Raw genomic sequence first — 26240 nt, 5'->3', positions numbered from 1 at the left:
ATAATTTATTCCCTCTTAATTACAGTTTATAGCAGAAACGTTTATCTGCATTAAAAAGAATAAATTTTGTTGATGTTTTAGTCCTTTCTTCCATTTTGTTGCTTTTTCATCTCACATTTTTTCCATATTCTTCTTAGTTCTTATTTTGCTTTATTTTCATAATGGCATTTCAGGTTGTATTCTTTCAACACAGGCAACACTGTGCTTACTTCCTTTTCACAAAAACTCGGTTCTTTCCCCCTCTTTTCCTGAAACTTGTGGTCCTCTCAATCTAGCTCTTTCTTCCTTCTGTTGAATACATGGCCAAGAAATATTTCACTTACAACAATAAGGTTTAAGAAAAATAACAGAGCAAGTACTTTGACCAATGGCAAAATATCCTTGGCAGAAGATGGCAGCTAGATGTTTGGATTAAAAATAAGACCTGAAATATGATTTTTAATATAAAATCCCCTGTTCTTTAAATTCAGGCAATTAATTCAAATTTTTTTAAAGATTTTATATATTTACTTGAGAGAGAAAGCACGAGAGGGAGGAGGGAGGAGGGAAGAGGGAAGAGGGAAGAGGGAAGAGGGAAGAGGGTCAGAGGGAGAAGCAGACTCCCTGTTGAGCAGGGAACCCAATGCGGGACTCGATCCCGAGGCTCCAGGATCATAACCTGAGCCGAAGGCAGTTGCTTAAGCAACTGAGCCACCTAGGCGCCCCAATGAATTCAATTTAAAGATTGACCCACATAGTGTTTTCTAATTAGTGTTGTTGAGATCCTATAGTCATTGTTACTCTTCCCGTGAGAAGGAGTACCAGCACCTCCTAATGGGAGATGACAGAAGGAATGGCGACTCTGCCATCTCCTGCTCAGTGACCGTACATACCTGTCAGTCCTTTATTAGGGTTTGAGCACCACCCTCTGAAAGGGTCAGATCTGGAAGGTCTGTCCTGGGCCCCTTGTTTTATGGATGGGTGCCTGAGGCAAGGGAGGTCTTTCTTCCCAATACCCAGAAGCCGCCTAGCCAGCTCCTGGGTAAAATCCATGAATAGAATCTGTCGTCTGGTAAGCATCAGGGGTGTACTGGCACAGAGCCCAAAGTGTGGCTAGAGAAGGATGTGGGGAAAGGAGAAAGGCTGGAGCAGGAGATACCAAAGGAAGTTGGAGGCTGTTACAGAGCTCTAGGAATGGGGCAAGGGCTAAGGTAAGAAAATGAGAAAAAAGTGATTTGAGAAAACAGGACGGAAAAGAAACGGACATGGGGAGACATGGGATCCACAGAATGAAGGGGTGGGACTACCAGTGTCCACCAATGAGTAATACTCTATGCTACCAGATTAATTTTTATAAAACTTCAATTTGGTCATTCATTAACTCCAGCCAAGTTTGGCTTCATAATGAGACCAGACACGAGGCACTCTGTCCCCATGTGGACACTGAATAATGCCCTTCCCCACACCCAATCTTCTCCCCCCAGGAGTCTATCAGGAATCCTAGCCTGGATGGGGGTTAAGAAGTCCCAATGTGAGTCCCAAGTTCGGTTATTTTCTGGTGTGTGAGCTTGGAGAAAATCACTAAACATCTGGGACTTTAACTTTTTCATCTGTAGTATACCCATCTGAACAATGGCTCCTTCCATGAGGCTGTTCTGCTAAGCCTGTTTTTTTCACTTGGGCTCTCCTCTAATTGTGTATGTTGTCTGAATTAACTCTTCTTACACAGATACAAGTCTTATTGGATTAAGGTCCACCCCAATAACCTCATTTTAACTTAAAAACCTTATCTCCAAATACAATCACATTCTGAGGCACTGGGGGTTAGGACTTCAATATATACTTGGGCTTGGGGTGGGGGGACACAATTCATCCCATAACAGAAGCCAAACACAAATAACTACACGTTGTAGGTTCCGTCTATATTAAAAGACAAAATTACAAAGACAGAGAACAGATAAGTGATTACCCGGAGTTGGGGATGGGAACAGGGATTGGTCGTGTAAGTGGGGAATGAAGGCACGCAGGAATATTTTGGGGGTGATGGAAGCATTCTAATATTGGGTTGTTGTTTTAAGTAGGGGGTAACATCATCAGATCTGTGTTTTAAAAACATCATCCTGGGGGCACCTGGGTGGCTCAGTCGGTTAAGCGTCCAACTCTTGATTTCTGCTCAGGTCATGATCTCAGGGTTGTGAGATCGAGCCCCCTCACTGGGCTCTGAGCTGGGCATGGAGCCTGCTTGGGATTCTCTCTTTCCCTCTCCCTGTCTCCTCCCCCCTTTCTAACAAAAAAAGAAAAGAAAAGAAAAAGAAATATCCTGGAACTGGTGTTAAAGATGGACCATGGTGCAGATTGGAACAGAGATGAGGCTGCAGAAGATGAAGATGAACATGAATTTCCTTAATAAGTAGAAAAACAAGTTAAAAACAGACCAATGATAAGGATGTCCTGAAATTGGACAGGTACAGAGAAATCAAAGGTGTGATGGAGCCATCTCCTCATGGACAGAGAAAGGGGAAAGGAGGAGAATTTGTTTGGGTGAAGTTTACCACTTAATTTCGTTTTTTACTCCAGAGTCTTGGGAGAAAATATTGAAATGTAAGATAATTCAAGTTAGTCAATCCATGGAGTATTTACTAGATGAAATTTACTAGATAAAACCCTGTGTATGAAGTTTATGTATATAGGAATGTATGAAGCCTCCGTTTGGGGTCCAGCAGCAGTACTCTCTGCAGCTCTCAAGCCTGTTTAGGACCTGTGCTTGGTCCTAACTTTTGTCCATAAAAGCACCCCTAACCCCACGTCATTTCTGATCACTGGTCCTTTGAAGGAAGCTGGATTTCCCCAGTTAGTTTATCAGCAATGCTCACTGTGATAACAGACTATGTAATAGTTTGAGTGGTGGAAGGGAAGGTAGACAACACCTTCTACAAACAATATTCTGTAGATCAACAAAAGGGATTATAGAACAGAACAATATTTAATTCAGTTTTATCCATCCATTGATTCATTCAACCATTCAGTTACCAGTCAATGCCTATTTGCTAAGGGCCTACCCTGTGCCAGCTGTGGCCACTCTGGGTGCTGGGAATCCAAGGATGAAATAGCTTTAAGAAATTTCCATTCTGTGGGAGCTGAGGATCTACCATATGCCCTTTTTCTGCAGATTCTAGCCTGAAGTTTCTGAGGGATCTCTACTGAGGACAGTCCAGACGGAAAAGACCCCAGAATGCCTGTCATACTTTTTTCTAAGACAAATGCCCACTACCACCTCCCACCCCTATTGCTTGGGTAGATATGTTGTGAAGTTTCATGACCACCCTCACTCCCAACCATTTCTCCATTCCCACATAGTTAATCGGCCAGAGTTGTCTTTACCCTCCATCTTTAGTTCTCCTTCTTACTTTTTTACCCTCCCAACTCACTGCCATCTCGCTTTTGTGCCTCTTGCTCCTGGGGCCCACGTCATCAGAAGTCTCCTGACTTCCAATGCTTTCCTTTCAACCCCTACCTAACACCATTTTGGGGAAGCATTTGACACTGTTGCACACTCCCTCCTTCAAACTCACTTGTTTCCACACTGAGCCCTCCCAGTCCTCCTCCTCTCTCTCAGTTCCCTTTTCAAGACTTTGCTTCTTTGTATGTCCCTTATCTGTGGATGTTCCCTAGGGTTCTGCCTTCAGCTCTGTCCCTGGGTGATCTACTCCCCTCTGAAGGCCCATCTAGATGTTGTGGATCCCCAGTCTAACTCTGCATCTGAGCATCTTGTATTCTACTATATCTCATGTATATAGTGGGCTCATAGACAGAATTCAAAGAGTGATTGAGGAAGAAGTAAAGGAGCACCTGTCCAAGAGGAACCTGTCCATGGCTGCTCAGTATCCTCAAAAAGATACTGACTGATACTCTGAGCTAGATTTATTTATTTGTTTGTTTGTTTGGGGGGGGAGGAGCAGAGGGAGAATCTTAAGCAGCACGGAGCCTGATGTGGGGCTCAATTTCATGACGCCGAGATCATGACCTAAGCCAAAATCAAGAGTCAGACACTTAACAAACTGAACCACCCAGGTGCCCTGATAACCGGAGATTTAAAAGACCAAACCCTGAGGGCGCCTGGGTGGCTCAGTTGGTTGAGCGACTGCCTTCGGCTCAGGTCATGATCCTGGAGTCCCAGGATCGAGTCCCGCATCAGGCTCCCTGCTCAGTGGGGAGTCTGCTTCTCTCTCTGACCCTCCCCCCTCTCATGTGCTCCCTCTCTCTCTCACTCTCACTCTCTCAAAAAAATAAATAAATAAAATCTTAAAAAAAAAAAAAAAAAAAAACAAGCCCTGAGATAAGCTGAGCAAACCAGGCTCAACCATTTAGGAATTACAGAATGGGAATTGTCAAGAGCATCTGTAACGGTGCGGGGAAAAGCTGGAGGTAGTGGTGTGGTTGAGCCCTGGTAACTTATGGCTGTGTTCAAACTAAAACCATGAGGAAGTAGAAACTGTGATTAAGCCAAAGCCAAACAGAATAGTTGCAGACAGAGAAGCAGTGATGGCAGGAGAGAGACAAGGAGGCAAAGAGGGCAGCTACTATATCCGCTGGGTCTAGAATGGCCTTTGCCCCTCCTTTACTCTATACCAAAGCTGAGGTCACATGACATTTCCTCAGGAAGTCTTCCCAACCAGCAGCGCTGGGGGCCAGAGAGAAATGGTCTCTAGAGAAGGATCATGTTTCTTTCTAGCCCTGAATGCCAAGCCTCCCTCACCGCCCCCTTCCCACCCCCGATTTAATAATTCAGAAATAATGTGCTTAGGACAAAACTTCCCATAACCAATTTCTAATTATCTTCACTTTTACCATCACCCCTCTGGTTGTAGGTAATTTTGCCATAAGCATCTTTGTCACGTAACTGATTGGCTGTAAGGCAATATTGCTACAAAAGAAAAAAATAACTAGTTGGTTGTTTTGACAGTTTGTTGGTTTCATCCACTGGTTGAATTTGGTTTCATTTCTCCATTAACGCAGTACTCCCATTTTTACATTAAATGAATCTTAGCCCTCACAATGGTCTATACAGTGGCACAGGGGTTTGAACCCACATTTCCCATAGAATTTTGTAATGTCTATCAATGGACATGTGGTAATATGTCAAACATATTGCGTAGAACAAACAACAGCGTAGAAGGCTTTCACAACAGCCATACAAAATTCAATTACAGATACACATCCTACTCTTTGAAAACGGATACTTCTCTTCATGAAGGAAGAAATTTTAGCAAAAAACATTTGATGTCCGGTGAGATGAATCAACAAGCAAAAAAAAAAAAAAGTATAATACTGTGAATGAAAGACTTTGAAGACAAATGCTTAGGTATAATCCGCAAAATAAAATCAGTTATTTACGCAGTACTGACATGAATCTACACTATACATTTTGAATGTATTCAAATATTTCGTATTTTGCCATAGGTCTTTTTAATTTTGTTATTCATTTTTATTTATTTATTTATTTTTAAAGATTTTATTTATTTATTTGATAGAGAGAGACACAGCGAGAGAGGGAACACAAGCAGGGGGAGTGGGAGAGGGAGAAGCAGGCTTCCCACCGAGCAGGGAGCCTGATGCGGGGCTAGATCCCGGGCCCCTGGGATCATGACCTGAGCCGAAGGCAGTCGCTCAACCAACTGAGCCACCCAGGCGCCCCTGTTATTCATTTTTAATTATGTCCTTTTTAATGAATGTCCCTCTTTTATTTTTTGTGATTTTATCTTTTATGGCAAAATTGCCTTTTTATGTGGCCAAAATGCTTGCAGCAAAGATGTTTACAGCAAAAATATGGACACACACTCCTCCAAAGCACCCTTCCAGCCCCCAAGGGGGTGGGGAAAGGAAAATAATATACAAAGCAATTGCAAGATGGGAGTGTGTGGAGGGGATCTTCCTGCTCTTTTTCTGTGTGTCTGAGGCAACAAAGGTGGCAACGTGAACCTTTTGGTGATTGAGCTGAGAAATAAACAGACTGAGGTGCAAGCGTGGGCTGGGGGTATGTGTGTGTGTGGTGGGGCGGCAGTGGGTGGGAAACAGGAGAACCAGCGTCTGAGTGCCCTCTTGGCTCACCCACTTTGTTTTGGTAACTGAGGGGTTTTACATTGACTTTTATAGAACTGATAAGGTGTGTTAGAACAGCATGTTATTTTAGCCTTCCCTGGGCTCTTGCCTCCCCAGCTGTCAAGAAGGTTGATGTGTCCTGGCCTTGATAGCTGTACATTCCACAAGACAGTCTGCGCAAGGTACACATGTTCTCATAAAATAGCTCTTTTTATATCAGATTTTTGTGCATGTTAGAAGCTGTAACAATGACAGAACTCTGATTTCATTTGTTATATATTTCACCTAAAGTGAAAGGATATATACCATCTAGTCCTGGATACCTAAATACAGTTTTCCCCACATTTCTTCTGATCCCCGGGTTGAGTTAGTTGCCTTTGCCAGGTTTCCATGGCAACCTGTGCTTCCCTCACAGGGCAGCTGTTTACTCCCCACAGACTAAATTCCCAGAGATGAAGACCATGCTGTGTTCCCAATAGTCACACAGGGCCCAACAGACAGGAGGCCTTGAAAAATACTTGATGAATGATCTAATGCTAAATACCTTGGTGTTAATAAGTTCTGGGTCCCCAGGACTCTGGAATGACCCATGGACAGTTATGTGTTCCCTAAACCATAATTCTTAGTCTTGTATTCCTTCTGACTTGTTCTCCTTCCTGAAATGCTATCCCTCAGAGACTTGTGGCAGCCCTGTATCTCAGCTAGCTGGTAGGGCTCCTGAGCTGCTCCCACAGGCCCCCTTTCCTGGTCAGAGGCTTGGCCTCTTTCCCCTACTCTCAGTCTGGGGCTTCTGCCTGCATATAAGTTGACCACTCCTCGTTTTCTCCCCCATATTGGGTCCAGTCTAGATTTCCCATCCAATGCCCTGTCACAATCATTAGATTTTCTGATGCCAATCATCTCTGGGATGAAGTGGGAATGAAAAGGAGGAAATAGGAGGGTCAGTCTTCTATTTCTAACATCAACGTCTTTTGGAAGCATGAAGGCTGAAGAATCTTGATCCTCTGGCTCCCACTTCTGGTATCAGCTGACACTACCATCCCCAAGTTTTGTCTGGCCTCATTTGCTTGGGAAATACTTTGGTTGGTTGTTCTGATTCCTGGAGAACTGTCCTTGTTTTTGACATTGATGTGAAGCTTCATCTTTTTTTTTTTTTAATTTATTTAATAGTTTTTTTTAAGATTTTTATTTATTTACTGAGAGAGAGAGAGAGAGAATGGTAGAGAGAGAGCATGAGAGGGAAGAGGGTCAGAGGGAGAAGTAGACTCCCCGCTTCGCAGGGAGCCCCATGCGGGACTCAGTCCCGGGACTCCAGGATCATGACCTGAGCCGAAGGCAGTCGCTCAACCAACTGAGCCACCCAGGCGCCCGTGAAGCTTCATCTTTAAGGAACAGGGACTGAATTGTCCTTTTTTTTTTAAGAAGCAGCATTAAGGTAGAGGTAGAAATGGTGGTACCTTTCTTTCCCTTTTGGAGATTTGCCAGTTACATTTCAAATATGGAAAACGTTACAGATGCCTGGAATAAGATGAGTTAATTTTACATTGTTAATGCCCCAGGCACAGAACAAGCCCTGTTGCATCTGCAATTGACAAAGAATGGTAGGGCTTGAGAGCTCCCCTTAGTGACCCCCTAAGTCTATTCCAAACTAGGTTTCCTTTTATTAATTCTTCACAAGAGCCGTTGCTAAAAATTAAATTATATAAATTTACAATTAAATCATATTAAAAACAAAGACAACAAATATCCAAATATCATCGCTTCCTAATTATTTTACTGCCATATATGCTCTTGAGGTTATTTGTTTATTCTGCATGTATTGTGGAAGTACTGGTGTGATATTGTGTGTCTCTACCTAACTCTGTGTTTAGTAACATCAATATCAGGAACTTGAAATCTGCCGTGATGGGAGTATATACACCACAGACGCTGTCTACAAATCAGGGCTTTTTAAATTTGATTGTTAAACATTTATTAGTATACCACTGTGTTTTATTGTCCCTTCTTTTAAAAAGCTCATGAAACGGAGGACTAGTTAACTGATTTGCCTAAGGCCACACAGCTAGGAAGTGGTAAAGCTGGGATTCAAGCACAGGTTTTTGTTTGTTTGCTTGCTTTTTAAAATAAAAATAGATTTCTAAAGCCCACATGTGTTCCATTCAGCTCCTCTCCCCTGAGGTAGGAATGTTCAAGCTGGGTAGGCCTCCCTAGGTTAACTTCTAATCTGGCTTCTAAAAGTCACGCGACTTTTTAATATTGGTATATCTGGGGCCATGTTGGGGCAGCTATACAGTATTATCATCTGCTCCCTTTGGTGGGGAGTAGTGTCAAGATTCTTTCGCCAATTATCTTGACTTACTTCCCATCCCTGTGGAACAATGACAAGAAACTTGAATTCCATTCCCAGCACTACTACTCAACCCTGTGGCCTGGAAAATCCATCCCTCCTCTCTTAAACCTCAGCAATCCAGTCTATAAAATATGGACAAACACAGTCCATTTGCAGGGTTGCTATAGGAATTAAGTGACATCTCCCTCTCAAAGCACCTAGTACAGTGTGCCTGGTGTATAGAAATATAACCCAACTGTTATTGATTTTATTGTGTGCAGGCATGTTGTGAGGGTTTTATATATGTTTTCTCAATTACAACTATGGCCAAATAGAATTCTTTAATTTTCTCATCTGCTCTTTCTCTGTCTTCCACAGCTCAGGTAGTCAAATGCATCACAATTTACCTAAAGATTTAGATTCCCAATCTAGGTATTTTCCTTCATTCCTGTATTTCCTACATTCTATTGATTTAATTCATCAGCAGGTTTTGCTGACTCTAAGAAGAAAACCTAAGTCACTCAGTTCTCTCAATTTCCACTACCGCTATCCTATTTTAAGCCATTACCATCCCTCAAATATCTTTATGAGAATGTAAGCTACATGTGAGCAAGCTCTCGTGTTTTACTAATCATGGTTATATCCCCAGCACCCAGAACAGTGCCTGGCCCTTAGTAGGCTTTTGCTGTCGTGAATGAGTACATGTTGCAACAAAACTTTTAAGTGGGTAGTATTATTATTTCCGTATTATAGATAGGGTAACAGGCTTGCAGTGGTTAAATAACTGACTTAAGGTCACACAACAATGATCAAAACCAGGATTCAAATCCAGGGTCTAACTCTGGAGCTTGCTCCATTTTCCACCATGCTGCCCTACTGAACTACACAGGCTTATGCTGAAATCAGTTATTATGGGTACTTTAGCTCTTGTTAGGAGAAATTTTAGTTGAAATCCCCCAACCTGAAACCTTTTCCTGAGAATAAAGTTCTTGTGCCCCTTCACACAACCTCACAGGTGCAGCATGAATTACCTTCTCCCAAGTCTCACCTCCCTTCACTGGACTCTTCTCCCAACATTTTAGCTCCAACGAACTCTTTTTTTTTTTTTCCAGCAAATGCTCCTGCCTTTCTTTATCTGAAACATTTCTCTTCGCCCATCCCTTCTGGAAAACCATCCGTAAGTTCTCAATTCTGAGGAATTACAACAAGCAGCACTTTATCCCAGCTGCCATCACTCTACTAAAATTACTGGTTTATTTCTGTCTTTATGATTTCACTGCTGTGTCCCGAGTGTCTAAGAAGAGCCTGGACTAGGTACTTGATAAACCTTTCTTGAATAAAGGTATGAAAGGGCAAGAATTATTTTATCAATTTACAGGTGGTAAGGCTGTGGCTCCTAGAGATGAGGTCTTTTGTCCTGTGTTAATCATTAGGTTGTAGCAGTGAAACAGCGGCTCCAAAAACAGCCCCTCCAGATCACGCGCACGAACCTAGCTACTACTCACTTCCGTCCTCTCCTACCTACTAGCTCCGCCCAACTTGAGTCTGCGCCGTCTCCGAGAGTAGTTTGACCCACGGGCGGCCGCCGTAGCGCGTCGCATCCGTTGCTGTGGGAAACGACCCGGGACCCGGGAGAGAGGAAAGACGTTTCCCGCCGGCGGGAGCTGCGGTTGTGGTGGCGGGGCTCGTAGCTCCGCAGCACCATGGCGGACCAGCTTTATCTGGAAAATATAGACGAATTCGTCACGGACCAGAACAAGATCGTGAGGAGCTAGGACTGGGGAATGTTGGGCATGCGACTGGAGTTCTGGGCCCGGCGAGGGTGGCAGGGGCCTTGACCCCTCTGCGCTTGGCCTGGTGGGGACTGGCCGAGGGGAGACAAGTCCCCACGTCTCGTGCCCTAAGGCGAGCGAGGACTCGCGGGGGGAATTTCTCTGGCGCGCGCGCAAGTCCGCGTCCCTTGGGTGGGCGTGCTGGGCACTGGCAAGGAGCAGGGGCCAAGAAGGAGAGGCGTGGGGGAAAGGGCACTGGTAGATAATAATCCTAAGGCGTTTCTACACCTGTCTGATAAGGTGGTTGGAGTTTCAAATCCCAAATTTTCTGTTGAGGAAATTGTACCTTAATTGGGTTAGGTGACCACTTGTTTAACCTTACAACAGTCGGTTTCCTCCTCTAGGAAATTTGGTATTCATAGCCTTGACCTGCTTCCCGGGGTTGGAATGAAAGATCCAGTGAGACGATGAATGTGAATGGACTTTGCAAACCGTGATAATTGAGTGCCTACTGTGAGCTTGGGACATGCATTATTACATTTAATGTTTACAGCGACCCACCCAGAGGGCCGTGGAAGTATCCCTAAAAAAGGGAGTTGAAGCAAAGGGGCCAAATAACTTATTTATTTGTGGTTAGTAAGGGATAGGCAGTTTTCCAACCTAGGTTAGTCTCCTTTGCTAATGCTTTGCCTCACCTGTGTAAGTCTTAATTATTGGAAACTCAGCATTTAGAATTGGAAAACTTCAAGAGATGAGGAGCATACAAGGAAGTGACAAATGACAGGAGAGTCCAAGGAAGGATGGACGGAAGATCAAGGCTTGATACCAGTGGATTCCAATCTAACCGCAGATACAGTAGTCATCCACTTCTTTCATTCCCTTGCCCCTGCACCACCTGTGCCTATTAATGTTTGGCTGCAACTTTTCTTAGAAGTTTATGAGTCATACACTTCAAAGTAATCTAGCTTCTGGATGAGGTTTTTTTTTTTTTTTAAGATTTTATTTATTTATTTGACAGAGAGAGAGACAGCGAGAGAGGGAACACAAGCAGGGGGAGTGGGAGAGGGAGAAGCAGGCTTCCCGCTGAGCAGGGAGCCCGATGTGGGGCTTGATCCCAGGACCCTGGGATCATGACCTGAGCCGAAGGCAGATGCTTAACGACTGAGCCACCCAGGTGCCCCTAGATGAGTTTTAATAGTTATCAGTGGTGGCCACAAAAAAGGACACAATGTGAAAAGGGCACTAGTAAAACAAAGAATGAGGAAAAATGAGAGCTTTTCGTTTGTATAATCAGCCTTTCTTTTTAGACTCTCCCATTAATTAGCCTTTTTAGTATTTGTAAGATAAAGATCTCAGTCCTACCTGCCCAGATGGATGGTTCTTGGCAAAACTAGGGTGGCATCTACTGTAATTTGTAAGACATAATCATCTAAGAGTGGGAATCTTTAGGAGCCCTTAGGACTGACCTGCACTCTGGAATCGTCTAATGTTAAAAAAACAATTCATTCTTCTTGCAGGTGACGTACAAATGGCTGAGCTATACACTAGGGGTTCATGTTAACCAGGCCAAACAGTAAGTCCAATTTACTACTAATTTTACTCACATTGGAGTTGTTTTGTTTGTTTTTTGTTTTGCTTTGTTTTAAGCTTTACAGATAGCCTTGAAGTTAGAAATTTTTTCTTCTCTTGGAAAATAGGAAAGAATACTATTTTTACTACAGTATACTAGATTTGTCTATTATTTAGGAGACAGGTGGACTTATATACAAATGTGTGGTGATACATTTACTGGATTTATTTGTAGCATTGGCTTCTGGTTAACCATCACTTTGTTACTTCAAATTTATTAAGTGGGCTAGCCAATTTTGTTTACATCTCAGGTTTTATATACCTGTCATCTTTTTGTTACATTTTCATATGTGTTCCTTAGACCCACATCTGGGTGTTATTGAAGTACCTTCATAATGAGGTCAGCAGGTGTTTGACACAAGCTGTGTGAGAGTATAAAACTGGGGAGAACTATTTAAGTGAAAATAAAAATGGAGTGTTCAGGATGGCACAGAGCATTGCCCTTCTTGAACTTTGCTGTATCACCTTTGCTTGCTGAGACCTGTAGTGCAACTTGAGGCCAAAAGGGAAAAGGCAAGCTTTTGAATTAACTTCAAAATTTCTTAAAAATGTTGTCTCTGTCCCAAGGGGAGGAATTGGTGAACAGGTTGAGGGCACATATATTAAGTTAAATACTCATTTAGTTCACTTTATTCCTAAAAATGGTCTGATTTTTCCCCATTCTTTGAGTCATGGGAGCTTTCTTTGAGTCAGGGAATGTTCCATGTGTCTTAGAAAATTCCTGATATCTATAATCGGTTCATTTGGCTTTATGTGGACTGCTGTTTGACAGACCTAGAATCTGGCTTTGACTGTGATGTTCATGCATTCAAGACCTGAAACTCTTGGCCTAGGGATGAATTTGGACTGATTTTGACTCTCTGAGATTTCTGTTGCTAATGCCAATGCTGACCCGAACCCAAAGAGTTTCAGGTAACTTCCAGAATGGACCTATATAAGCCTAATTGTTATGGTTACAGATGTTTATGAAATAACTATTATTATATAAGCCTGTTGGGGCTTAAAGGTGCATATTGAGGGCTGGGGATGAAATAAAGTTGCCTGTAATTTTATTGTAGTTACCTTGATTACCTGTAATTTTTATAGAATATAGATTCTGGTGGTTTGCTGGCAGTCTTTGGCTTACAGCTGCATAACCCCAGTGTCTGGTTTCCTGTCACATGGCATTCTTCCTGTGTGCCATATCTTTACCTGGCTATCGTATAAGGATACCAGTCATATTGGATTAGGAGCCCACCCTACTCCAGTATGACCTCATCTTAACTAATTAACGTCTGCAAAGATCCTCTTTCCAAGGAAGGTCACACTCTGAGGCACTGGTGGTTAGGACTTCAACATACCTTTTTGTGGGAGGGGAAAGGGGGAGAACAGGGACACAATTCAACCCATAACATACTTAAATAGTGTATTTTATTTATCATCATCAGTTGATGGACCTTTGGGTTGTTTCCACATTTTGGGTATTACGAATAATGCTACTATGAACATTTGTATACAAGTTTTTATGTGGACATATGTATTCAGTTCTCTTGGATATATACCTATTTCTGGGTCATATATAACATTTTGAGGAACTGCCAAGCTGTTTTTATTATTTTTTTATTGTTATGTTAATCACCATACATTACATCATTAGTTTTTGATGTAGTGTTCCATGATTCATTGTTTGTGCATAACACCCAGTGCTCCACGCAGAATGTGCCCTCTTTAATACCCATCACCAGGCTAATGCATCCTCCCATCCCCCTCCCCTCTAGAACCCTCAGTTTGTTTTTCAGAGTCCATCGTCTCTCATGGTTCATCTCCCCCTCCGATTTACTCCCCTTCATTCTTCCCCTCCTGCTATCTTCTTTTTTTTTTTTCTTAACAAATATTGCATTATTTGTTTCAGAGGTACAGATCTATGATTCAACAGTCTTGCACAATTCACAGCGCTCACCATAGCACATAACCCTCCCCAATGTCTATCACCCAGCCACCCCATCCCTCCCACACCCCCACCACTCCAGCAACCCTCAGTTTGTTTCCTGAGATTAAGAATTCCTCATATCAGTGAGGTCATATTATACATGCCTTTCTCTGATTGACTTATTTCACTCAGCATAACACCCTCCAGTTCCATCCACGTCGTTGCAAATGGCAAGATCTCATGCCAAGCTGTTTTTTAAAGTGGCTGCTCTAATTTAAAATCCTACCAGTAAGGTATGGGGGTTCCAATTTCTCCACATTCTTGCCAGCTCTTTATCATCTGTCTTTATTTTAGCCATCTCCTAGTGGGTAGGAAGTGGTATTATGGTTTTGATTTGATTTGCATTTCCATAATGACCAATGATGTTGATCATCTTTTCATGTGCTTATTAGCTGTTTGTATAAATATACCTGTTCAGATCCTTTGTCTATTTTTTCACTGGGTTGTCTTATTAAGTTGTAAAGACTACTTTATGGATACAGGACCCTGATCAAATACGTATGTGCTGCCGAAGTGAGCATGTGATCAGATAAATGATTTGCAAGAATTTTATCCTATTCTGTGGGTTGTCTTTGCACTTTCTTGACGGTACTTTTTGAAGCACCAAAGTTTTTATTGTTGATGAAGTCCAATTTATTTCTTTTATCTTTTTTAAGTAAGCTCTATGCCCAGCTTGGGGCTTGAGCTCACAACCCCAAGGTCAAGAATCACATGGTCTACCTATTGAGCCAGCCAGGCGCCCCTGTTTCTTTATCTTTTGTTGCTTGTGCTTTGTATATATTATCTAAGAAGGCTTTGCTCAACCTAAGGTCATGAAGATTTACTTCTATGTTTTATTCTAAGAGTTTTGTAGTTTTTAGCTCTTACAACAGTAATTATCACTATATTCAAGGTTTCTACATATCGTGCTTGTTAACATCTTAAAAATACTTCAGGCCTCACAATAAGAATACACTGTAGTTTTCAAATTAGGTGTTGGCTCAAGCTAATTTTATTTTATTTTTATTTTTTATTTTTTTAGGGAGGGGTGGGGAGAGGTGCAGAGGAAGAGGGGGAGAGAGTATCTCAGGCAGGCTCCACGCCCAGTGCAGAGCCCAGTGCAGGGCTCAATCCCACACCCCTGAGATGATGACCTGAGCCAAAATCAAGAGCTGGACACTTAACTAACTGAGCCACCCAGGTGCCCCCAACTCAAGCTAATTTTAAATTAAGCCCTCAAATATGTAAAGAGGCACTATTTCTTCCAGGAATCATTTTGTATATGGTGTAAGGAAAGGTCCAGTTTCATTTCTTTGCATGTGGATATCCAGTTGATCCAGAATTTTATAATTATTACCATCTGACATTTTCTAGGGCTGCCCGCCTTCACTAGAACATAAACTCCATGAAAATAGGTTACACGCTTATCACGTTGATCACTTTTCCAATTACTATTGCTATGAAACAAATTATCCCAAAATTTAGCAGCTTGAAACAACCATTTTATTATGTTCATAGATTCTTTTGGTTTGGAATTTGGGCGGGGCACAGTGAGAATGGTTTATCTCTGCTCCATAATGTCTGGTGCTTCAGCTGGGAAGCCTTAATGGCAGGGGCCTGATCATCTGTGGGCATCTTTTTTTTTTTTTTTTTTCAGTTGATATAGAGGGAGAGAGCAAGCACAAGCATGGGGAGCGGCAGGCAGGGGAGAAGCAGCCTCCCCACTGAACAAGGGGCCCAAGGTGGGGCTCTATCCCAGGACCCTGGGATCATGACCTGAGCCAAGGCAGCCGCTTAACCGACTGAGCCACCCACGTGCCCCTGTGGGCATCTTTATACAAATATCTGGCAGTTGATGCTGGCCATCTGCTGGGACTTCAGCTGAGGCTGTAGATCAGACATTGTGTAGTGTATGTCTTTCTATATGGCCCGGGCTTCATCAAGAGCATGGTGTCTCCAGGTGGTTGGACTTCTTACATAGCAGCTCTGGACTCCAAAAGCTAGTGTTCCAGAGCAAGGCAGAAGCCGATTGCCTTTTCCAACTAGTGTCATAAGTCAAGCGGTGTCATGTCTGCTTCATTCTTTTGGTTAAAATGACTCACTAGCCCTCCCAGGTTCAAGGTGGGGGGGTGGACTCCACCTCTCTATGGGAGAATGTAGAAGAGCATGTGGGATGGAAATTGTAGCCATCTTTGGAAAATACAGTATGCCACAATCATTGTATCTTCAGTGCCTGGCTCATATAGGCGCCAATAAATATTTGTTGAGTGAGTACTAAGCACTATGGTAGATATTTTCACAAATACTTATCTCCCATAATCTTTTAACAGTCCAATATGATGGGTGTTATCAACTTCTTTTAACAGTTGAGAAAATTGAGACTTAAGTGTCCCATCATCTTTTTAAAATTTTATCTATAGTGAAAGCATTTTAAGTATCATTGGTGACACTGAGGGCAGTGACTGGGCATGGTTGTTATTGATTTGACTGGATTTGTTAAAAAAGTTATTTTTTCATTTCTTATTTTTAGCATTATTTTATTTAACATTTTATTTATTTATTTGACAGAGAGAAAGATAGCGAGAGCAGGAACACAAGCAGGGGGAGTGGGAGAGGGAGAAGCAGGCTCCCCGCCGAGCAGGGAGCCCGATGCGGGTCTCGATGCCAGGACCCTGGGATCACGACCTGAGCCGAAGGCAGACGCTTAACGACTGAGCCACCCAGGCGCCCCTAGCATTATTTTAGACGGTGTTATAAAACAGTAAACCTGACAGACTAGATCTTTCTCATCATTGATTTAAACAAGATAACTTCAGGTTGTAAAAATGCTGTGAAGGAATTAAAATAGGTTAGGGAAGACAATATAGACTATACACTGTATTCATCCTAGGGAAAACTATGGGTGGAACTGATCAGGGAAAATTAACAAATTAAAATGAGAGATATAGTTAATCATGTGTGTCGGAAGTGCATCTTATAAGAAGTCATTTGTTGTCATTTGATACTTAAGAATATTTTACATATTTTGTCAGTAAAGATAAAATGGTATAATTCAATTAGATAAACATGTTTTAGAGACTCAAAAGATATACAGAAATTCTTCTTCTTATTATTTTTTAAAGATTTTATTTTTAAGTAATCTCTACACCCAGCGTGGGGCTCAAACTTACAACCCCGAGATCAACCATTGCATGCTTTACTGACTGAGCCAGCCAAGCACCCCTGGAAATTATTTTTTAAAAATTTGTGCAGTTTTGACCTTGTTAATATAAAAGAGAACTTGGGTTGATTTGGGGAGACAAGTGCATAGAGGACAATGGCTGTGATGATAGAGATAAGACTACAAGTTGTAGATAAAAGAGAATGCATTTAGCCAGCAAGCTTGAGAGCATCTTGGTCATGGCCCCTGCCTATCATTTCTTCTACTAACATGATCTTAAATACCATAAATAAGCTAAAATGTTCATGGATCTGCATTACCTCATCTTCCCTAGCATAATTACTGCATGGAAGGAAACACTAAAGAGGACAAGATAGAAGAATCAACAAGAATACTGAATAGGGCACATTTTTGTCCTCAAGGAGCTAGCTTATAGTCCAATGGGGAGGCAGATATATAACTAAGTAGTTAGAATACAATGTGATAAGGGCTTTAATAGGTATGGTATAGTTTCGGTTAGAACTTAGAAGGCAGGGGTGCCCTGCTAGCCTGGTGGTGTTGGGGAAGGCTTCACACATGAGCTGTTGTCTTGATGAGGAGTTAGGTAGATGAGGTCTGAGAAGAGCATTCTAGGCAGAAGAAAGGGCATACAAAGGAGCAAGGGAAACTGCAGAATGTTTCCTAAGACTGAAAATAGTGTGAATGTGGGAGAATGGTGAGAGATAATAGGGGCCAGAACAAGAAGAGTTGTACATGTCATTGCTAGGGTGTTGGAATCAATCCTTAAGAGATAGGGAAAGACTGAAAACTTTGGAACAAGGATATTCAGAGATGAATTCCAACTACCTTTCAACATCACTTACTGACTAATAGGCATCTCAGACTTAACATGCCTCAAAACCTAACTCCTAATTTCTCCTCAAGCACCTGCTTTTCTCTATCTCAGCAAATGACAACTTCATTCTTTGAGTTGCTTAGTCCAATCATCCTTGACTCCTCTTTCTCTCATACCTCAAAATCAATCCACCAGCAAATTCTGTTGTTTCTCCCTTTAAAATATACTCAGAATTCATCCACTAATTGCTACCTCTATTGTTAACATCCTTGTCTGAGCTACCATCATCTATCTCTAGCCCAGATTACTGCAGTAGCCTCCTAACTAGTCTCCCTCTTTCCTCTCTTGCCCCTCAACAGTATATTCTCCACACTGCAGTAGGAATCCTTCTAAAAGGTGAGATCATCTTATTTCTGTTCTAAACCTTCTGATGACTTCCTTGCTTGAGGTCCATAGAGACTTCCTTGCTTGAAGCCATAAAGACCTGCATATCTGGCTCTTGGCTCTCTCTCCCCACCACTCTTCTTCCTCTACACTTGTCTCTTTTCTGTTCCTTGGACCTTGCTTATTTACAGTTTTGCCTCAGAACCTTTACATTCCTGTTCCCTCTGCCTAGAACATTCTTCCCCAGGATATCCACATTGGTGGGTCCCTCACTTCCTGCAGGGCTCTGCTCATGAAGCCTTCCCTAATCACCTTATATAAAACAGCAAAACTTCGCAGGTACTTTCCATTCTCCTTACCTTTTTTTTCCCCATAGATTTACTACTGTCTGACATATATATACTCATTTGTTTATTGTTTCTCTTTTCTATAATGGTAGGAATTTTGACTCCTTTGTTTACTGCTCTATCCTCAAGACATAGAACATAAAGTAAAATTTTGTTGACCAAATGACTTGATTTATATTTTTAAAACTTCACGGTGGTGGCCTTGTGGAAAATGAATGGGAAAGGGGCAGGGCAGAAGTGACACTTGAAATTGAAACAGTCCAGTTAAGAGATTTAGGGCATGGAGTCAAGAATTACTTGGGAGGAAGAACTAATGAGATTTGGCAACTCACTGGACAGGGAGAAATGAAGGATAATGACTCCCAGATTTCGTGTGTGTATGGTTTGAGCCAATGATGTTGACAGGAATAAATGAAACCATGAGGATGAATGAAACCAAAAGGAGAATAGGTAGTAAGGTGACCAACCATCCTGGTATGCCTAGGACTGTTGGTTTTAGCACCGAAAGTCCACGTCTCAGGAAACCCCCCAGATCCAGGCACACCTAGATGATTGGTCACTCTATAAATTTAAAAAGATAGCTGACAACAGAACTCCAGCAGTATGGAAAAGGAGGAGGTAGTCAAGTCTGTGCAGGAAATGGGGCAGAGGCAGTTGGAGGGGTAACAGGAGACTCAGTGGGGCATGGGATCATGGAAGCTAAGCGAGCAGATACTTCAAGAAGAGTGGTTAACTGTGTAGGTTGAGTTTCCCTTGGAAGTTTTGAGTTTTTAGCTATCCTTGGCAGAAGTATAACATGTCAGAGATTCAGTAAATGTTTCTTGACATAAAAGACACAAATGATGCATCTCTTTTGTTGCTTTTGTTAAACTATTTCCTTAAACTGTAGGTTGTTACAAGGAGCCAACTTCTGGTGCTTGCTGGAACATAAGAATAAAAATGAATGTAGGGACGTTACTAAAAGCAACATTATTTCTACATTGACTGGCAATTTCAGGTTAACGAATATTCTGAATACTAGGCAGTGTGAGTAAGCTGTTACATTCTGCAGTTCTGAAACAGCACTGAGTCTGAGTGAACATAAAATTGGAGTTTCAGAACTAAACACTTATAACCATCTACATAGTGGTTCTTAATGTTTTAGAGTAATCCCACTAAGAATTTGTTGAAAACCCTGAACTGTCTCCCCACAAAAAACACATGTGCATTTTGCTTACATTTTGGGGGTGGAGGATTATAAATGGCCATATGAATCCCAGTTTAAGAGAATCACTGATGCAATACAGCCTCCTGGTTTTATACCTCAAGATTAAGTGGCCTAGAAAAATTAATTAACTTATCCAGGATCACATAGTGACTGAACTTTTTCTTGACTCATTGTTGTTTCCATTGTATGGTATTGCCACTGTTTTAAAGCAGGTTCAGTCCCTCTTGCCTTATTATTAGATTTATTTCAGTTTGGTCACTGTGCCAACTCAGTACAAGTTGACCCCAACCTGTGTGTCCTATCTAAAGTCTGTCTTTTTTTAACTTTCTGCCCATGGGAGCAAAATATCCTGTAAAAAAATTTGATAGACTGTCAGATTTAATATATCTAACTTTTAAGTCATGAATTAAGAGTTGATGAGGTAAAAACTCTTACAAATAATGACTTGTACCTTTTGTTTGGAACAGGATGCTATACGATTATGTTGAAAGGAAGCGAAAAGAGAATTCGGGAGCCCAGCTGCATGTCACCTATTTAGTGTCTGGCAGTCTCATTCAGAATGGACATTCCGTAAGTTGTCAGAATCTTATAATGAGTTGAAATATGTTTGAGCTATAAACCGTGTTATATAACATAACATGGGAAAAAAACAGGATTCAGTATTATGGAAGTTTTAAAAGACAGTTCAAGATGATGTTTATTTTGGATTTTTAGATTAAACCTAAAACTCTGCAAAGTTTGGGTAATATCTTGGCTGTGATGCAGAGACAATATCATGATTATGCAGTTTTCTTAGACATTAGGAGACTGCTCTGTTAGTCCTCTTTCTTCTTCTTGAAAGTATATTGGGAACAGTGATGATTAATTTCCAGACTGCTCAGATGTCAAACCACAAACTCAGGTGTTCAGGAAGTCCAATTTTATTTATTTTTTAACTGAGCTGGATTTCAGTTAGAGCTTTCATTTTGGTAGGCTTATGTCTGATTGGCTGAAGGATGGGGATGTTGACAGGGGGCTGAGTTAATGCAGTGCATAGGCAGAGGCCAGGAACATCCTTATTCTCATGTATCTTTTTATAGCCCCATCTGGTCTCTGGTCATCCGTCAACACAGGTCACTGCTGTTTTCATCATCCTGACCACAAAGCTGTCTCAGACCTACTGACTTTCTCTTAGCTATTTTCATGTCCCTCTTAGGGGCTCCGGGATCAATTACTTCCATGCCTGGATGGGCACCAGAATCTCTGCTGAGATAACTCGTTCCTTTCCCTGCGCCAGACTGATCCGTGAGAACTTTGATAATTTCTCCTCTCTGGCTTCCTCCCAAAAGTAAGGCACACCTCTTCTGATCTCACTTCCTCAAACCTCTATGCTGAAGGCTCTTTTGCTGCCACCACCACCACCATCAGGCCCATAGAACTTAGCCCAAGGATTAGGTTTCCTTCTCAGTGATCCACTAATACATGTTTTTCTCTTCTCTTTTGACTTTCCCTTAAAGTCCTAAAATCAGAAAAGTCTAATTTATCAAAATGCTGATTGGATTTGTCTTGTAGCAAGAGTCCCAAGCATGTGAGATTTTAATTTGAAATAGCAATTTAGTAATCTACAAGGAGAAACAACTGCTATGGGGATCAGATCCTTATATTGTATGACCAGCATTTTCTTTCCTTATTGGTAAGCTATTTGGCAAGCCAGATGATAATCAAGGTATTTGTAAGTGTAGACAGAATCAGATGTCATTATATATCAGAAACACAAAATTAAGCAGACCCGATTCATTTGCTCTCAGAAATAAACCTGCCATTAGAATCCTTTCCCTATTCATGGCTCTGTAATGGATACTGCCCAAGTTTGCATCTGAACGTCTTCTTTCCTTTTGTTTCCAGGATTAACTAACCCCCTCTGTGTCTTTCTTTAATTAGTCAATGCCTCCAGTCCAGTCATGTCCGTTCTTTTTTTTGTTGTTGTTATGTTAATCACCATACATTACATCATTAGTTTTTGATGTAGTGTTCCATGATTCATTGTTTGTGTATAACACCCAGTGCTCCATGCAGAACGTGCCCTCTTTAATACCCATCACCAGGCTAACCCATCCTCCCACCCCGCTCCCCTCTAGAACCCTCAGTTTGTTTTTCAGAGTCCATCGTCTCTCATGGTTCATCTCCCCCTCCGATTCCCCCCCCCATTCTTCCCCTCCTGCTATCTTCTTCTTTTTTTTTTTTTTAACATATAATGTATTATTTGTCTCAGAGGTGCAGATCTGTGATTCAACAGTCTTGCACAATTCACAGAGCTCACCATAGCACATACCCTCCCCAATGTCTATCACCCAGCCACCCCATCCCTCTCACCCCCCACCACTCCAGCAGCCCTCAGTTTGTTTCCTGAGATTAAGAATTCCTCATATCAGTGAGGTCATATGATACATGTCTTTCTCTGATTGACTTATTTCGCTCAGCATAACACTCTCCAGTTCCATCCACATCATTGCAAATGGCAAGATTTCATTCCTTTTGATGGCTGCATAATATTCCATTATATATATATATACCACATCTTCTTTATCCATTCATCTCTCGATGGACATTTTGGCTCTTTCCACAGTTTGGCTCTTTTGGACATTGCTTCTATAAACATCGGGGTGCACATACCTGTTTGGATCCCTACATTTGTATCTTTGGGGTAAATACCCAGTAGTGCAATTGCTGGATCATATGGTGGCTCTATTTTCAACTTTTTGAAGAACCTCCATACTGTTTTCCAGAGTGGCTGCACCAGCTTGCATTCCCACCAGCAGTGTAAGAGAGTTCCCCTTTCTCCACATCCCCACCAACATCTGTCATTTCCTGACTTGTTAATTTTAGCCATTCCAGTCATGTCCATTCTTTATCTGGGAATCATTGTATTCCTTTAAAGCAGTGGTTTTTTGATCACTGATTCCTTTGAGAATCTGAAAGAAAAATATGTATGTTGACATATTCATAAAATTTTGAGTGTTCACAGATCTTCTGGAACAGCATCCAAGGTTAAGAATTTATGTTTTAAGGTAGAATTGTAGATTTCTATTCTAGCCCACAGGACAAAAGTTCTTAATTTCAAATCCTCAGGTCGTCTTCAGGGTTTAAGGGGCTTGGGGATGAATCCCCGAAAGTGCATTTAAATTGTGTTCCTTGGTGCACTTTTTTGAAACCAGTCTTTCAAAACGATGTGTAACTCATAATCAGTTAAAGAACTTCTATGCTGTGGCTTGCTTAAAGAAGGCATTCTATTTCTCAATTTAAGTGGGCATTTAAATCCTGCTTTTTTAAAGTAGCAGAATGGTTTTTCAAATGAAATTTTAAAATCCTAATATATAAAATATATTAAGAGTAGAGTTGCTGTGGTTGAAGTGGTTGTGAGAATTTTGGAGCCTTGTACTCACCCTCCAAACAGCCTCGCAGGGCAGCTTTGCTGAACCCTGTGGAATTACAGGTCAAGTGTTGCTTACCTATGCTTTCTTCCTTAAAGAAAGCCCTCCTAAGGAAAGCCAGATGATTAAGCATAATGTCAGATTTTGTTCTTGTTCCTTCTAATTTCTTTTTAAAGTTTTAAGTGTTTTTATTTATTTTTTTAAAAAAAGATTTTTATTTATTTGACAGGAGGAGAGAGGGAGAGAGAGAGAGAGAGCATGAACAGGCAGAGTGGCAGGCAAAATCAGACTCAGCTGAGCAGGGAGTCCTATGCGGGGATCGATCCCAGGACCCTGAGATCATGACCTGAGACAAAGGCAGACGCTTAACTGACTGAGCCACCCAGGCGCCCCAAGTTTTAAGTGTTTCTAGAAAGAAAAAGGACACTGGCTTTGATGGATTTTTTTAAAAATATAAATATTTCTCCAGTCGTTATTGTACAAAATGTTAAAAAAAAAAAGTGAAAACCTCCTTCTAATCTCAACCCAGAGAATCTTCCAGAGAATTATTTGAAAATTTCAAGGGAATGTTTTGTTAATTCTCTTTTTGTGGTTTTGAAGGTTGACAGCTTAATCCATGTTTAATGAAGTTCCCTGTTAGCTGTTCATCTAACGATCTTAGCCGAGATTGATTTTATTGCTGCCTAGATTATTAATTCACTAGGAGTTACAAAATGGTAATGTTCTGTCATTTTTTCTGAATTTATTGGCTGGAATTTTTCTATAAAGAACAACTTTCTCTCATTAAATAGCCGTATTTTCATTTTTCTTTAACTGCTGTAAAGTTCAGAGGGCTTACCCCAACCAGGCTCTGAGTTTGTGGATGCTGAACTTAATCCTGTGTCCATCTTAAAAGGAACCCATTGAATCAGTGCTCTACCCTGGTCTATGTTGTTCAGCATCAGCAAGTTGGCATTTCAGCTGTGCCATTTTTATGCATTTTCAGTATCCCCTTAGGCAACATTTGGCCACACTGAACTGTCTGGGCTGTCCTGATTTTCTCCTGAAGCTACCAGTTTTTGTTTTTAGGGCCTTACTTAGAAAGTTGCATAAGTTTGAGTCGTTAATTTCTGCTGCTCCTTTTCTCATTAACTCTGTAATTTTTATTGTATGGTTGTACAGAAGATGACATTTTTTTTGGAATGACTTGTTTTTTTAAAGAGAAAATGCATTATGAAACCATATTAATATTCCCAGTTTAAATTTACAGCTATGCGTTTTTTTTTTTTTTTTAAGGTTTTATTTATTTTATTTATTTGACAGAGACACAGCAAGAGAGGGAACACAACCGGGGGAGTGGGAGAGGGAGAAACAGGCTTCCCGTGGAGCAGGGAGCCTGATGTGGGGCTTGATCCCAGGACCCTGGGATCATGACCTGGGCCGAAGACAGCTGCTTAATGACTGAACCACCCAGGCGCCCCTACTTTTTTTTTTTTTAACTTGCTTGATTTTATACTGCTTTTTTCTCTTATGTTGTAAATTTTGGTAGTTCCTAACATTATTCATAAATATGTATTTGCTTTAGCCAGACATACAAGATTTAGAAAAGCAGAACTACTATTTTTACTAATAATATGTTTACTGGAAACAGTTTAAGATTTCTTTGCAGTTCCTTTTGTCTGTAGGATATATCTTACTAGGGATGCACAATCAGCCTGTGTTTTAGTTACTTGCAATAACTCTTCTCTGTGGTTAAGCCACCAGCTCAGTATGTAGTTAAATTCAAATCTTCTCCTACTTTCAATTTTTAGGTTCCCTGCTTTTCCCTACAGGTAACTACTTTAATAGATTTTGCTTCTCCTTCCATTTTTGTTGTATATATTTTTAATATATTCAAATATATATTCATATTACCCCTTTTCTTAGATAAAAGTTTTCATACTATATACCCTATTTTACACTTTGTTCTTTTACTTAACTGTAGATCCTGAACATCACTCCATAGCAGTTACAGGAAATATTCCTCATTCCTTATTACAGCCACCTGATCCTACATTGATCTACTTTAGCTTTTTCAGTGGTCCCTTTTTGATAATTTTTTGAGTCATTACAATATTTGGCCATTACAGATAGTGCTACAGTAAATATGTGTTTTGTATATTTTTGCCACTTTTAGGGTTACATTTCTTAGGATTCCTAAGATGTATATGTACTGCATTGGGTAATTGCCAAATCCCTCTCCATTTTTTATTCCCACCAGTAATGTGTGAGAGTCCCCTTCTCCACACAATGCATGTTGTCATCTGTTTCAGGGTCAGTTGCATTTCTTTTTCTGTGCACTGTCTGTTCATATCTTTTGCCTATTTTTCTAAAGGAGTGTCTTTATTTTAGAAGCTATATATTAACTCTTGGTGATATGAATTGCAGGTATTTTTTCCATTTTATCATTTGTCTTTGTACTTTGCTATAAGTTTATTTTTGTCACTCAAAAGTTGTATATTTGCTAGTTTTTGTGTATTATTTAAATTAATTCTTATTGTTTATAGTTAGGAAACCTTTCCTTATTCTCAGATTATATCAGTTTACATTTATCCATTTAGAGAAGAATTTGCCCATATTTTCTTATGATATATATATGGTTTCATTCTTTATATTTAAATCTTTGCTTGATTTACTGTGTATTCCAAGTCTGTGAGAGATAGATCCAATTTTTATTTGGTTCCATATGATTATACATTAATTCTTATTATATCACTTAGTAAGAAGTTCTCTTTTACTCACAGTTTGAGATGCTGTGTTTGCTTTTCTGTTTGTTTTCACAGTTCTAAAATTTAGTTTTATTCTAATACATTAATACTAATGTATGCCAGATAACCTAGTGATAATTCATACGTTTAGTAGTTCACAACATTTTTAGAAAGCATGTAATAAACATTTATAGAAAATTTTGTAAAGAATGAAATGTTTACTATAATCCTTCTTAAAAGCCTTGGTTCATTTTGAAAGACCAACATTGAATTTTTAAAAATCAAAAGAAAGGAAAGTAAGTCCTTCCCCCCTCCCCCCCCCCCCCCCCCCCCCGCCCCACGTACACACAAAATACCTAAGAACCACTCTCTGGCATTCATATTTTAAGTGCCCAGAATAAAATGGGCTAAATTT

At 40.8% G+C, this 26240-nt stretch overlaps 1 protein-coding gene across 3 annotated transcripts in view; it reads left to right on the top strand.

Moving 5' to 3' along the window:
- The window catches only part of POLD3 (DNA polymerase delta 3, accessory subunit), a 64914-nt gene that overhangs the window by 4548 nt on the left and 34126 nt on the right, over positions 1-26240 (top strand). The window contains exons 1-3 of one of the 3 annotated variants that reach the window (XM_027581167.2): positions 10018-10170; positions 11697-11752; positions 20157-20259. In XM_027581167.2, coding sequence (XP_027436968.1) covers positions 10111-10170; positions 11697-11752; positions 20157-20259 — 219 coding nt within the window. In that variant the 5' untranslated portion in view covers positions 10018-10110. Of the gene's footprint in view, positions 1-10017; positions 10171-11696; positions 11753-20156; positions 20260-26240 lie in introns of those variants that run through there. The other 2 variants (XM_027581168.2, XM_027581169.2) reach the window with 2 other exon arrangements.

The sequence above is a fragment of the Zalophus californianus genome, chromosome 11 (genome assembly GCF_009762305.2).
Source record: "Zalophus californianus isolate mZalCal1 chromosome 11, mZalCal1.pri.v2, whole genome shotgun sequence".
Lineage (NCBI taxonomy): Eukaryota > Metazoa > Chordata > Mammalia > Carnivora > Otariidae > Zalophus > Zalophus californianus.
Note: the sequence above shows the minus strand (reverse complement) of the source record. Positions and strands in the feature narration are given on the sequence as shown.